General features: G+C 47.8%; 1 protein-coding gene across 5 annotated transcripts in view; it reads right to left on the bottom strand.

Moving 5' to 3' along the window:
• Positions 1–13: 13 nt before the first annotated feature.
• The window catches only part of LOC105472602 (MX dynamin like GTPase 1), a 40,037-nt gene continuing 24,647 nt past the window's right edge, over positions 14–15,403 (bottom strand). For 4 of the 5 annotated variants that reach the window (XM_011725991.3, XM_071095746.1, XM_011725992.2 and 1 more), the window contains exons 14-16: positions 14,646–14,722; positions 13,075–13,320; positions 4,485–5,176 (exon numbers count right to left, since the gene is read on the bottom strand). In XM_011725991.3, coding sequence (XP_011724293.1) covers positions 4,946–5,176; positions 13,075–13,320; positions 14,646–14,722 — 554 coding nt within the window. In that variant the 3' untranslated portion in view covers positions 4,485–4,945. Of the gene's footprint in view, positions 481–4,484; positions 5,177–13,074; positions 13,321–14,645; positions 14,723–15,403 lie in introns of those variants that run through there. The other variant, XR_011622840.1, reaches the window with a different exon arrangement.

Here is a 15,403-nt window from a genome sequence, read left to right as displayed (position 1 = left end):
CCCAAGACTACAATTTATAAAAGAAAGAAGTTTGTTGGATTTACAATTCCACATGACTGGGGAGGCCTCACAATCATGGCAGAAAGCAAGGAGGAGCAAGTCACATCTTATGTGGGTGGCAGCAGGCAAAGAGAGAGTTTGTGCACAGAAACTCCCATGTTTAAAACCATCAAATCTCGTGAGACTCATTCACTATCCCAAGAACAGCACAGGGAAGACCTGCCCCCATGATTCAATCATCTCCTACCAGGTCCCTCCCACAACACCTGGGAATTATGGGAGCTACAAGATGAGATTTGGGTGGGGACACAGAGCCAAACCATATCATTCTGCCCCTACAGTCCCCAAATCTCATCTCTTTACATTTTCAAAATGAGTCAGGCCTTCCCAACAGTCCCCCAAAGTCTCAACTCATTTCAGCATTAACTCAAAAGTCCAGAGTCTCATCCAACACAAGGCAAGTTGCTTCTGTCTATGAGCCTGTGAAATCAAAAGCAAGTTAATTACTTCCTAGATATAATGGGGTAAATACAGGCATTGGGTAAATACAGCCATTCCAAATGGCAGAAATTGGCCAAAATAATGGGGGCTGCAGGCCCTTTGCAAGTCCAGAATCCAGCAGGCCAGTCAAATCTTAGAATGCCAAAATGACCTCCTTTGACTCCATCTGTCATATCCAGGTCATGCTGATGCAAGAGGTGGGTTCCCATGGTCTTGGGCAGCTCCATCTCTGATTTTGCAAGATATAGCCTCCTTCCTGGCTGCACCATGGGCTGGTGTTGAGTGTCTGCAGTTTTCCAGGCACATAGTGCAAGCTGTCAGTGAATCTACCATTCCGGGGTCTGGAGGATGGTGGCCCTCTTCTCACAGCTCTACTAGGCAGTGACCCAGTAGGGACTGTGTAGTGGCTCCAACCCCACATTTCCCTTCTGCACTGCCCTAGCAGAGGTTCTCCATGAGGGCCCCACCCTGCAGCAAACTTCTACCTGGGCATCCATGCATTTCCATACATCTTCTGAAATCTGAGCAAAAGTTCCCAAACCTCAGTTTGTGCACTGGCAGGCTCAACACCATGTGGAAGCTGCCAAGGCTTAAGGCTTGTGACCTCTGAAGCCACAGCCCAAGCTGTACGTTGGCCCCTTTTAGCCATGGCTATAGTGGCCAGGATGCAGGGCATCAAGTCCCTAGGGTGCACACAGAACAAGGACCCTGGGCCTGGCCCATGAAACCACTTTTTCCTCCTAGGCCTCTGGGTCTGTGATGGGAGGGGCTTCTGTGAAGACCTCTGACATGCCCTGGAGATACTTTCCCCATTGTCTTGGGGATTAACATTCAGCTCCTCATTACTTATGCAAATTTCTGCAGCTGACTTGAATTTCTACTCGGAAAATGGGATTTTCTTTTCTATTGCATTGTCAGGCTGCAAATTTTCCAAACTCTTATGCTGTTTCCCTTTTGAAACTGAATGCCTTTAACAGCACCCAAGTCTCTACTTGAATGATTTGCTGCTTAGAAATTTCTTATGCCAAATAGCCTATATCATCTCTCTCAAGTTCAAAGTTCCACAAATCTCTAGGGCCGGGGCAAAATGCCCCCAGTCTCTTTGCTAAAATATAACACGAGTAACCTTTGCTCCAGTTACCAGCAAGTTCCTCATCTCTATCTGAGACCACCTCAGCCTGAATTTCATTGTCCATATCATTATCAGCATTTTTGTCAAAGCCATTCAAAAGGCCAGGTGTGGTGACTCACCCCTGTACTCCCAGGATTTTGGGAGGCCAAGGCAGGCAGACCACCTGAGGTCAAAAGTTCAAGACCAGCCTGGCCAACATGGTGAAACCCCATCTGTACAAAAATACAAAAATTAGCCAGGCATGATGGTGGGTGCCCGTAGTCTACTGTAAACTACTAAGGAGGCTGAGGCAGGAGAATCGCTTGAACCTGGGAGGTGGAGGTTCCAGCGAGCTGAGACTGTGCCAGTATACTCCAGCCTAGGCAAGAGAGTGAGACTCCATCCTTATGTTCCCTCCTCCAGACCCGATTTTCCTGCCTCACTTACAGGGCAGACCACAGAAGCTGGAGAGCAGGCTCTGATCCCAGCACTGTCCGTCATGGGTGGGAATGGAGGGATGGGTAGGGAGGGGCAGTTCCATCACTTGCCTGAGTCCAGGGCCCCTCTAAGTACAGGAAGGAATCACACAAAGCGGTCTCCAGGGCTCTCTCCAAGTTCTGACCACTGGGACCCCTCCCCTCTCCACTCTCAATGACTAGTTAGGACAGGCCTGGGGGATCACCACACATGTTCATTTTGGCCGAAAGGAATGTCCTTGCGGGCACCTGGGGGCATCCCCAGCAGGTTCACTCCCCTGGGGAAATTGAAATTGCTGTTCTCTGGGACACACATTGTCAGCTTTCTTCATCCTTTCTGGTTATCACTAGCAAAATTCTAACAACAGCAAAATAGAATCCTGTGCAACACTTTGACGCCTCCGACTCTGTTTCCAGTGCAGCAGAACCTTAAGGCAGGTGGAAGACTAACTTGGGTGGTGGTGGAAGGAAGGGACGTTTTGTAGTGGAGAAGTTTCCCAGGCCTGCCACAAGAGGGCACCCGCCTCATGGAAGGGCCGGCCTGTCTGACTCACCAACACAGCAGAGGACCTGGGCCACCTCCACTGCAAGAACGCGTGCCTAGTATTGAATTAAGAATGCTTGGACCCGGCCGGGCGTGGTGGCTCAAGCCTATAATCCCAGCACTTTGGGAGGCCGTGGCAGGTGGATCATGAGGTCAGGAGATCGAGACCATCCTGGCTAACACAATAAAATCCTGACTCTACTACAAATACAAAAAACTAGCTGGGCATGGTGACATGTGCCTATAGTCCCAGCTACTTGGGAGGCAGGAGAATTGCTTGAACCTGGGAGGCAGAGGTTGCAGTGAGCCGAGATTACACCACTGCACTCCAGTCTGGGCGAGACTCTGTCTCAAAAAAAAAAAAAAAAAAGAATGCCTGGACTCGCCCAGCCTTACTCTTGCAAACCTGTGTGTGTGCTGGTGTCGTCTCTCCCTTAAGCATGAGTCAAAATGATCAGCCTCTGCTAACTCAGTAGCTCAAGTCAGCCTGCAGGTGCACGTCAGCACCTGGGGGAGCCATAAAGGTACTGCCCAGCGGCAGCTGCTGACCTGGGCTTGTGAAATGCCCACTGCTCTCCGGACATCCTCTCTTATAAATGAATTCTCAAACTTTCCGAAGAATTGAGAATTATAGAGTCCCAAGAGTCAGAAGAGATCTGGGATGGGGGGCAGTCCAGAGGGGAGAGGATTGAGTTGCTGGTCCAGCCCCCATCCCCAACCTGACAAGCAGCTGTGCAGCCTGGCCTGATGCCTCCACTGCCTGGGACCTCACAGCTCCTGAGGAAGCCATGCCATCCGGGGGCCCCCCTGTAGAAAGTACCCCCATTACCCACACTGATCACCTAGAATGTACCTCCCCAGAGGACATCGCACCTTGGTGCTCACACTTCATCTCTCTTGTTGCCTCTTGGCTTTCTCTTTCCTAGGCTCGGGCAATCCTGATCCTTCAACTCTCCCCTTAAGGGACACAGTGTTTGGTCCTCTCCTGCCCCATCCATCCAGTCCACTGTTCAATTTCCTGCCCTTGAGCCTGCCTTGGCCTCAGGGTGAGGAGGCCCAACAGCAGCACTGATTGGCAGCCATGGTTCTCAGGCTCAGGGCATAAGAGTGTGGCTTAGAGTCTCCCCCCACCAGGCTAGACCAAAGAGAACTTTAGCCGGGTTCTCCTCCAAGGTTAGTGTTCTGCCTTCTCTGCTTCCCAGACCACTCCCCCAGCCACAGCCTCTGCAGGTAAAGGCCCACTGGGAAACCTCTTTTTTTCTGATATGGAGTCTTACTCTGTAGCCCAGACTGGAGTACAGTGGCACAATCTGGGCTCACTGCAACCTCCACCTCCTGGGTTCAAGCAATTCTCCTGTCTCCGCCTCCCGAGTAGCTGGGACTATAGACACATGCCACCACACCCAGCTAATTTTTGGATTTTTAGTACAGACGGGGTTTCACCATATTGGTCAGGCTAGTCCTGAACTCCTGGCCTCAGGTGATCCACCCGCCTTGGCCTCCCAAAGTGCTGGGATTACAGCGTGAGCCACCGCACCTGGCCTGGCAACCTCTTCTTGACTGGACCTTGTGCTTTTCAACTCCATGCTAGGTACCCAGTGACTCAACAAATTGGACACTTGATCAATGCACATTATTAACAGTTAGCACCGCTGGCTTCATATTCTGTTTCATTTTTTTAAAGTGTGCTCCCCCATTTCCCTCCAGTCTGTAGGAAATCATCAGACCCTGTTCTTTTGCTCGCTCCTACCTGGCCCCGCCATGGAGGGCAGCTTTAGCGCCGACTGCTCCATTGCGTCCTACCTGCTAGTTTCAGGCTTCTCCCCAAAATACAAAACATGGCAGAGCCGTGTCCACTAGAAATAAGTTTATTACAAACGGAGGAGACAGGGCTCTGACAGGACTGACACACATGGCACTCATGCTCCTAAAACACTGGATTGGTATAGGGACATTACAAACACCAGGAAATAAGCTTCTGTGATGCTCAGCCCATGTCAGCTCCTAAGAATACAGAGAAGGGGAAGAGCTGCCAGGCGGAGCAATTCTGAGGGCTGAAAATCCCTTGCCCAATACAAAGACAGCATCCTTCATCCCCACCAGCTCATGTGCATCTGAGGGTGGGGCTTTGTCTTCATGCTGGAAACCAAACTGCTCTCACAGCTTCTTGCTAAATTGCCATGGGCTAATGGATAAGCAGAGACTGTGACTATCAAGTCTGACTACTGAGCACTCAAGTAGTCTGTTCAGTGGTTACCTGGGAACAGGGGCAGACGGTGTGAGTGTACCTCTACAGGGCTGGACAGAGCGTGGTTAGCCAGGGAACTGGGCGAGCCGGCGCCGAGCTTGCGTCAGCCGTGCAAGTCTCTCCTTCAGGAACTTCCGCTTGTCGCTGGTGTCGCTCCGCTCCTTCAGGAGCCAGCTATAGGTGTCCTTGTCCTGCAGGAGCTGCAGCATGGCCTTCTGAAGCTGCTGGCCATACGTCTGGAGCATGAAGAACTGGATGATCAAAGGGATGTGGCTGGAGATGCGCTTGCTGGCCTCCTGGAAGGAAAGAACAGTTCATGGGAGGGTGGAGGGGACACTGTGAGGAAGGGACTCTGACTTCACCATGTGCACATCAGCGGATCCAGATTCTCAATGAGGGACACCCTCGCGAGGCAAGGACCTTTCCCTGGGTTTCAAACCCACCAATCTCCTCCATGGTGGTGGCAAAGAGGAACAATGCACAGTGCAGAGAATGTCCCAGCTATGAGTCATATTCCCACCAGCTTTTCCTGACCATTAAATGGGTACCTCTGATGGAAGGGGGCAAAATATGCTCTATAAAGGTAAGCAGGCAGACAGTGCAAAAACTGCATTTCCAGACCAGCCTGGTCAATGTGGTGAAACCGCCTCTCTATTAAAAATACAAAAACTAGCCAGGTGTGGTGGCACGCGCCTGTAGTTCCAGCTACTCGGGAGGCTGAGGCAGGAGAATCACTTGAACCCCGGAGGCCAAGATTGCGCCACTGCACTCCAGTCTGGGCGACAGAGCAAGACTCTATCTCAAAAAAATTTAAAAAAGAAAGAAAAAAAAAACTGCATTTCCAAATTATTTACAAGCCTGCCAAAGAGATTTGAAGGCTGCTGCTTATTTTTAATCAACACTCAAGTGACTCAGTAGAAAAAAACATTGGGCTTTCAAATGCCACGGAATGGAGCTGCCTGAGTTACCTGCATGTAGACAGTTTCTACCACTTCCTTTCTCCCTCCCCAAAGTCCCACCTATTAGCAAAACTTTCTTCTTTCCCAGGATGGGTGGATCTCAGGAAGTTGCAGTGTACTGGTCCCTCAGCAAGGTTCTGGTATCTTCTCTATAAAACAGGGCTAATGTGAGGCACTGGTCTCATGGGGTGGTTAAAAGTATTAAAGGAGTTAAAAGATGAAATTTTAGAAAGATGCAAGTTTAGAAAGATGCCAGGCATGTAATAAGCACTTCGTACTGGTGAGACTGAGGCGGAACTCCCGATCCATGTTCTGTGACCAGAGTGACCGAGAGGCGGGGCAGTCACCACCTGGAAATGGGGGAAAGGAGACAGCACCAGGCTGAAGGCAGGCATTCAGGGCAATGCTGGAGCCCCAGACAGGGGCAGACAGTGTGAGTACTCACCAGGAGAACCGAGGAGAATCAGCTGCAAAACTGCTACAAACAGTAAGAGTCAGGACGGGTGTGAGGTATGGCATTGATACATCTAAAGCTCATATACCAAAATCACATCTAACACCAACGAACAGGAGACACAGAGGGAGAAAAGCTGCTTGACAGTACACAACAATGAGAACATGTAGGCATAAACCTCAGAGATGTGCACCTTATACAAAGAAAACTTTAAAATATTCCTGAGGCCCCGGCAAAAGGAGACCTTAAAAACAGAAAGACTTGGGAGGCTGAGGCAGATGGATCACAAGGTCAGGAGATCGAGACCATCCTGGCTAACACAGTGAAACCCCGTCTCTACTAAAAATACAAAAACATTAGCTGGGCGAGGTGGCAGGCGCCTGTAGTCCCAGCTACTCAGCAGGCTGAGGCAGGAGAATGGCGTGAACCGGTGAGGCGGAGCTTGCAGTGAGCCGAGATTGCGCCACTGCCCTCCATCCTGGGAGACAGAGATCAGCTTTGCCAACACGGTGAAACACTGTCTCTACAATAAAACAACAACAACCACAACAACAACAAAACTTAAGCAGGGCATGGTGGTGTACACGTGTAGTCCCAGCTACTTAGGAGGCTGAGGCTGGAGAATCACTGGAACCTGGGAGATGGAAGTTGCAGTGAGCCGAGATCGAGCCACTGCACTCCAGCCTGGGCGATAGAGCGAGACGCTGTCTCAAACAAAACAAAACAAAACAAAATCAATAAAAAACCGGAAAGGCTCAAGATGTTCTTGGAAAAAGACACGATGTCAGCACAATGTCAGCGCTCCCTACGGAGGGCTATGCAGTGAATGCAATCCCAGTACATACAGCGGCAGTTCTCCTCGTTCATGAGAAACTGGATACACTAATTCTGAAATTCATATTAAACTGAACAAACACAAAGAGGCAGAACATCTCTACGTAAAAACAAGTGGGAACCCAGAGAACTGGACACCCATGTTCTTAGTAGCACTATTTATAACAGCCAAAAGGTAAAACAGGTCAAATATCCACGATACAAGAAATGGGTAAAAATAATGTGGTGTGTCTATCAGCAGAACAGTATTCTGCCTTTATTCAAAAGGAGTGCACCTGTGATCCCAGCACTTCGGGAGGCCGAGGTGGGAGGACTGCTTGAGCCCAGGAGTTCAAGACCAACCTGAGAGCAACACAGGGACACCCCGTCTCTACGAAAAATTTAAAAATCACCCGGGTGTGGTGGTGCATGGCTATGGTCCCAGCTACTTGGGCGGTGGAGGTGGGAGGATGGCTTGAGCCTGGGAGACTGAGGTAGCAGCGACCTAGGATCACACCACTGCACTCGAGCCTGGGCAATAACAGCGAGATCCTGTCTCTAAAACCACCACCACACTTTGGAAGGCCTAGGTGGGCGGATCACTTGAAGTCAGGAATTCCAGAACAGCCTGGCCAATATGGTGAAACCCTGTCTCTACTAAAAATACAAAAATTAGCCAGGCGTGGTGGCACACACCTGTAATCTCAGCTACTCGGGAGGCTGAGGCAGGAGAATTGTTTGAACCCAGACAGGGGGAGGCTGCAGTGAACTGAGATCATGCCATTGCACTCTAGCCTGGGGGACAGAGCGAGACTCTGTCTCATAATAAATAAATAGGCGTGAACCTCTGACACTTGCTACCACCTGGATGAGGACATCATGCTACATGAAATAAGCCAGTCACAACTCCTATGAGGTACTTAGGTTAGTTGAATTCACAGAGATAGACAGTAGGATGGTAGCTGTCAGGGACTCGGGGACAGGGAATGGGGAATGTGTTTAATGAGGACAGAGTTTCAGTGTGGGAAGGTGATAGGGTCCTGGAGGTGGCTGCTGGTGATGCTGGCACGATATGAATGTACTTAATGCCACTGAACTATGTACCCCAAAATGGTTAAGATGATAAAATAGACATGATGAATATTTCTGCACAATTTAATGAAAGAAAAAGTGAGGGTGATGTGGGGGTGCTGGCTGCACTAGATGGTGAAACATGGGATAGGGATGTACCAGTGTGACCTGGGTGACACTGACGGATGAAAAGAAGGAAAACAGGGCTGAAGACAGGGTGCAGACAGGACCTAACGCAGAGAGGAAGCGAGTGCCAGAGCAGACCAGCGGGAACTAGACGACCCTCCCAGGACGGGACTGGGACCTCTGCTGCCATCTGGATCCTGCCTCATTCTTGACATCAAAGAACTCCAAATGGACCAAAGGTATCATGTAACAGTTAAAATAAGAAATTAAAGAAAATATCATCTACCTCATTTATCATCTCGGGGAGACAAAGTCCTTTTAAAGTATGACAAAAACCACTGAAGCCCAAATCCCACTCAAATTTTCTGCTCTAGAAAACTTGAGCATAGTCTAAAACCACCATAGACAAAAATGACAAAGCAAATGACAAAATGCAGAGCGTCTGCATCAGAAATGGCAGATGTCTACTATCTCGCCATGCCGAGACACTCCTCCTGGATGAACTGTTTGCTGAGCAAGAAATAGAAATGACTCTCAACACACAGAAAGATGCACCACCTCATCGTCATAAGAGGATGCCAATTAAAATTATAATGAGACGTCATTTTCATCTATTAGGCTGTCAAAAAACCCCAACGAGGCCGGGCACAGTGGCTCACACCTGAAACCCCAGCACTTTGGTAGGCCGAGGCGGATGGATCACAAGGTCAGGAGTTCAAGACCAGCCTGGCCAATATGGTGAAACCCTGTCTCTACTAAAAAAGAAACAAAAATTAGCCGAGTGTGGTGGCATGCGCCTGTAGTCCCAGCTACTCAGGAGGCTGAGGCAGGAGAATCACTTGATCTCAGGAGGCAGAGGTTGCAGTGAGCCAAGATTGAGCCACTGCACTCCAGCCTGGGCGACAGAGTGAGACTCTGTCACCAAAAAACAAAAACAAACAAAACAAAAAAAAACAAAAAAAACCCCAGCAACTTTAGTGCAGACTAAACTGGCCAGTGTGGATGGAAGCAGGCCTTCTCTGGGTAATCTTTATCAGTCTCAAACAAGCCATCCTTTCCCCAGCTGTGATGCTCTGTTTCATGTGTCAACTTGGCTAGGCTCGAGTCCTCAGTGATTCCATCAAACACGAATCTAGGTATTGCTGCGGAGGTATTCTGTAGATGTGGGTAACGTGTAACCCCCTGTAAGTGAAGGAGGCCATTCTCGAGGATGCGGATGGGCCTCATCCAATCAGTTGAGGGTCTTAAGAAAAATGAGGTTTCCCTAAAAAGAAGAAATTCTGCCTGTAGACTCAGCCTTAGCTCCTGCTGCAATTTCTGGTCTGCCCTCCCTGCTGGCATGCCCTGGGATTTTGGACTTGCCAGGCCCCAAAATGGTAGAAGCCAATTCCTTGAAATATACATATTTCTTTCCCTTTTTTGTTGTTTTTGAGATTGAGTCTCGCTCTGTCACCCAGGCTGGAGTGCAGTGGCGTGATCCTGGCTCACTGCAACCTCTGCCTCCCAGGTTCAAGCAATTCTCGTGTCTCAGCTTTCCAAGTAGCTGGGACTACAGGCATGGGCCACCACGCCCAGCTGATTTTTTTGTAGTTTTAGTAGAGACCAGGTTTCACTGTGTTGGCCAGGCTGGTCTCAAACTCCTGGCCTCAAGAGATCCACCCACATCAGCCTCCCAAAGTGCTGGGATTACAGGCGTGTGCCACCATGACTGGCCGAAATATATTTCTTTACATACATATATCTGTGGTTCTATTTCCCTGCACAATCCTAATATAACAGGAATCTCATTTCTGGGAGTCGATGCTTCCACATACATGATATACAAAAACCTACTCACAGCAACACGCCTGCATTAGCAAAAGACGCAAACAAACCGTTCGCTTAAAGAGCTGGCTCAATACACCACAACCATACAGTGGGATACTCAGCAGCCATTGAAAAGAACAAGGCAGCCCCATCAGAACTGAGGCAGAACAATCTCCCTGGTACAGCAAAAGAGGCAGGGTGCAGAGCAGCACGTCTCCTCCTCTGCTAATCTTTGTGTAAAAACCATTACAAAATGTATATGCATGGGAGCTTTGGAATGCATGAGTCGCCCTGGGAGGACAGAAATGAACCTGGAGAAGGGCTGCTTCTATTCCAGGAAGCTGCTTGGCTCCGAGACTTCTTTGCCATTGTCACTCATCCTATTGTTTGGATTCTGTGAACGTATATGCCTCACCTACTCTCAAGGTAACTATTCATTCTAGGAGGCAGTGTAAGCGGCAGACAGGTGTGAGCTTGGTTGCAGGAGAAGCCGATGTGCATGCCTGTCTTCCCCTTAACTGGCTTCACTCACGTGCATGCAGCTCCCAGTGTCTGGAGGAACAGAAGTTGACCCTTGGTTTAGAGCCTTGCTGCTCAAAGTGCAGTCTCCATCCAGTAGTATGGGGACCCCTGAGAGCCCGTTAGAAATGCAGAGGTCAAGCGCGGTGGCTCACGCCTCTAATCCCAGCACTTTGGGAGGCCGAGGCAGGCAGATCACTTGAGGTCAAGAGTTCAAGACCAGCCTGGCCAACACGGTGAAACCCTGTCTCTACTAAAAATACAAAAAAAAGCCAGGCATGGTGGCAGGTGCCTTTAATCCCAGCTACTTGGGAGGCTGAGGCAGGTGAATTGCTTGAACCCAGGAGGCAGAGGTTGCAGTGAGCTGAGATTGTGCCACTGCACTCCAACCTGGGCGACAGAGACTCAGTTTCAAAAAAAAAAAAAAAAAAAAATGCAGAATCTCCACCTCATCCTGATCTGCAATTAGCATCTGCATTTCCACAAGGTTCCCCGGAGACCCCTGTGCTGGGTGAAGGCACTGCTTTAAAGCATCCAAATAGTGAGGCAATGGGGACATGTGATAAACCAAGAGATTACAATTTGCTTTACCTCCTCAGGTGTTTACACATCCCAAGGGCTCTACCTGAGTTGTGCCTGTGTTCACTGCCTCCTTCCCCAGGATGAATTAGATGGTACTTCAGGTTATCTGAATCGTGCAGTATCACCCAAAGCATGTGTCTATGAGATAGCTTCCATTTAGTCTGCCTACCACTGCATTCCAATGCTGCACTAAGGAACTTGTTAACCAAAAATAAAATCCTATGCCTTCCAGTCAACTCAACAGACCCTCTTCTTGGCCAAGTGGACCCCAGAGAAACCTGAAAATCTGCATTCCTGGCCATAACAGGAAGAGAAGCCAGGCCCCTTTTGGAGTTTAGGTTGAAATTGAGATAAGACTGGCGAACAAGACTCTGTAGCAGTAAGATACCAGATTATAAAGTCATGCGAGGCAGGGGTTAAGTCACACATGCCCAACAAACCATAAAATCTCCTTGGATGGGCTTTCATGAACTTGGTATAATGTGGCTTACTTTCCAACCCGACTCTGGTATAGCATCACAAGACAGATAGCAGACCCTAAAGGAAATACAAATATTTTACCTAAAAATACATTTTTTGGACATATTTTGAAACGGCTGTTACAGGACCAACAGATCGAAATGACCCTGCCACGTTTTGTCGGGGGGGAATTTGCACCGTAAAGAATCTCCATTAATGCAGCCAGACCTCTCCCCTTCTAGGCCTTCCCTGAATCTAGGAGATTAACAGAGAACCTGCTGCCTCTAAGGCCTGAAAAGAAACATTTACCATTTATTCTCTCTGAAGGCTGCTACCCAGTCTTCATCTACATACCTTTGGCCTCTAACACTGCCCTTAACTCAGGTATTTCTTTCTATTGATGTCAAGTCTGTAGACAAAGCTTAACTCTTTCAAGCAATTGCCAACTGGAAAATCTCTGAACCCACCTATGACTGGTAAGCTCCCCCTCCTTCAAGGTGTCCTGCCTCTTTAGGGAGGACAAGTACATCTCCCACGTATTTATGATTTTACCTACAATTCCTGCCTCCCTAAAATGTATAAAATCAAACTGCATCCTGACAGCCTCAGGCACACTTCCTCAGGACCTCCCGAGACTATTCCCAGAGCCACGGCCCCTCATATTTGGCTCAGAATAAACCTCTTTCAAATATTTTAACAGAGTTTGGTTTTTCCATTAGTAAGCAATTAACATCATCCATACTTGTCTCCTGGAATATCCACTACAATCTATGAGGAGACACCATTTTACAAAGAAAGCTGCGGCTCAGAGAGGTTAAGTAACTTGGCCAGAGCTAGACAGCCATCAAAACCAGACGTCAGTGGCTCTAAGCCACCACCTCTCGGTCTGAAGTTGAGCTGCTTCTATGGAGGTGATATGGTTTGGCTGTGGCCCCACCCAAATCTCATCTTGAATTGTACTCCCATAATTCCCACATGTGGGAACGACCCAGTGGGAGATAACTGAATCATGGGGGCAGTTTATCCCATGCTGTTCTCGTGGGAGTGAATAAGTCTCACGAGATCTGATGGTTTGATAGCGGAAACCCCTTTCACTTGGCTCTCCTCTTTCTTGCCACCACTGCCAGGTAAGAAGTGCCTTTTGCTTTCTGCCATGATGGTGGATGGCCTCCCCAGCCACGTGAAACTGTAAGTCCATTAAACCTCTCTCTTTTGAAAATTGCCCAGTCTTGGGTATGTCTTTATCAGCGGCATGAAAATGAACTAAGGCAGGAGGCTAACAAGGAGGTGAATGACAGAGCTGACCAATGTCACCTAGAGAGAGAGCAAGACAAAAGAAAGAGACAGGCGCTTAGAAGAAAAGGAAAGAACGGAAGCTGCCATCCTAAACCACGCGAAGACGTACCTGGTGATAGGCCATCAGGTGCTGAAAGATCTCCTCCATGGAAGATTCTGTCGAGGAGGGCTGGAAAGTCCCTACATCCCAGGATTTCTTCTTCTTTTCTTCTTCCAGCTCCTTCTCTCTGACCTTCTGCAATGCACCCCTGTACACCTGGTCCTGGCAGTAGACAATCTGCTCCATCTGGAAGTGGAGGCGGATCAGCTTCTCACCTTCTCTTTCTTGTTCTGTTCTAATGTCTTCGATTTTGGACTACAATTGAAAAAAAAAAACACACACACACACCACTCGGTTTCCCGAGTCACAGGAAAGTAGGTAAGAAGTCGGTAAATACCAGGTTACCCGACGTGAGTGAAACAGCACGTTTCCTGGGAACAGCCCTCTGGGCCATGCCCTGGTGTATCTAAGGTGGGTTTCTAGCCCTGGCTGAGGATCAGAGCTTCCCACGAGGCTTGAGCCACAGATGGGCCAGACTCCCATCCCGGGGCCTGGGGACCTGCATGAGCTTTGCTTTCAGGTACTATAACTTGGCTTCTTTCCTTTCTCTTTTAGCAGCTTTTATATCTGATGGTGAGGATTGTCATATCCGATAATCCACAGGGATGAGCAGGGGAGCCAAGTTTAAGTCAGACAAATTCTGTTGTATGTTCCTGGGGTTTAGAGAAACTGGTTGTCAAAACCTGAGGAGGAGAAACTTCACTCCTGGACCCTCCAGGCCTTGATGAGAGTCGCAGTGCATGGTGGCAGGTGCATCCTAAACATCTTCCTGCACATCCATCTCGACCTTCTGGGGAAAGCCTTATTAGCTTCATTTTATGAATGAGGAGTCGGGGCACAGGCTGGAAGTGGCACATTCCAAGGCCTCACCCAGCTGGTGAATGATGGGGCCAGGCTCCTCATCTGTGCCGGGGATGCCTGTTTCTAAGAGTGGCTAAGTGTGGTCTCTTGGCCCAGTCTGTCCCCCAGGCTCATTTCCTGTAGGCTTTTTCTTCATTCTGGAAAGTTTTGAGACAGAGTCTCGCTCCGTCACCTAGGCTGCAGTGCAGTGGTGCAATCTCAGCTCACTGCAATCGATTCTCAAGTGTCAGCCTCCCAAGTAGTTGGGACTACAGGCAGGTACCACCATGCGCTCAGCTACTTTTTTGTATTTTTAGTAGAGATGGGGTTTTGCCATGTTGGCCAGGCTGGTCTCAAACTCCTGGCTTTAAGTCATCTACCGGCCTCAGCATCCCAAAATGCTGGGATTACAGGCTCATCGTGCCCACTTGGGCCAGAAAGATTCAATTTTTATATGTAGCTTCCTCAATGAGTTTCTGGATTTGGAGCCATTGCCTTTAGATGTGATAATCTTCTCCACTAACTGTGGATCTCTTGCTCTATGTGTTTAAGCACTCTCTCCTTTATTGCTTTCAACCAGACATCACCGGTAACACCAGAAGAAGCACTGGTGAGTGATGTTATTTGCTGCTCTAAATGTATACAATAAAATTGAAATAATCCTCATCCAAGAAATCTGTTTTCTAGTGTCAAGCTTAGTGTTTTTTTTTTTAAAAAAAATAACACATGGTTGGTTTTACCTTGGCGGTTCTGTGGAGGTTAAAAAGTTCTTCAAAATTTTTCATTGAAACATCTGTGAAAGCAAGCCGGACCATATCTAATCAAAGAGAGAAACACAGTTCAATATTGGTAGGATCATTTGTTCTCTTCCTAAGATGCAAAAAAAATATGAGGATCAAATGATATGAAGTCAAGTTTCCCCTCTCCCCCCTCCCTTCTTCTCTTTACCATGAAAAAGGAAGGCGGGCTCTTTTTGCTTAATAACTTGCTGGAAGAATCTTAAAAGCCAATGACCTCTGGCATACATTTATTTGATATTTAAGCTTTTTATCCTAAACAGTTGCAAATAATATAATTTCTGTTAAGTTATATATATTAATATTTTATGATACAACTCTTAATATAAGTCAAATCACTCTTAATGTAGACATTCAAATTCCATTGATATAATTTATCCATTTGAAAAAAAACAAGAAAAAGCTTTTAGATTTAAAAATTTATATTTTTTATTTTTGAAACTCATTTCTATTCTACTTCCTCACAGAATTTTATTGTAATACAACATATAGTATTTTTATGATTGAAAACCTCTTATGGATCTCCATGTCATATATTTCTGAAAAAGAAGTAGGTATATCTATATTGATTTTTATGACTATAAGGCTCTAAGTATTACAAACTTTCCTCTGGTGTAAGAGTCTACAATGGACCAAAACAACATGATTGCAAGTTTTGGTATATGATTATTAAGGCTAAAAGGTCAATTTTACTGGAAATA

The sequence above is a fragment of the Macaca nemestrina genome, chromosome 4 (assembly GCF_043159975.1).
Source record: "Macaca nemestrina isolate mMacNem1 chromosome 4, mMacNem.hap1, whole genome shotgun sequence".
NCBI lineage: Eukaryota > Metazoa > Chordata > Mammalia > Primates > Cercopithecidae > Macaca > Macaca nemestrina.
This window is presented reverse-complemented; position numbering and strand designations above follow the sequence as displayed.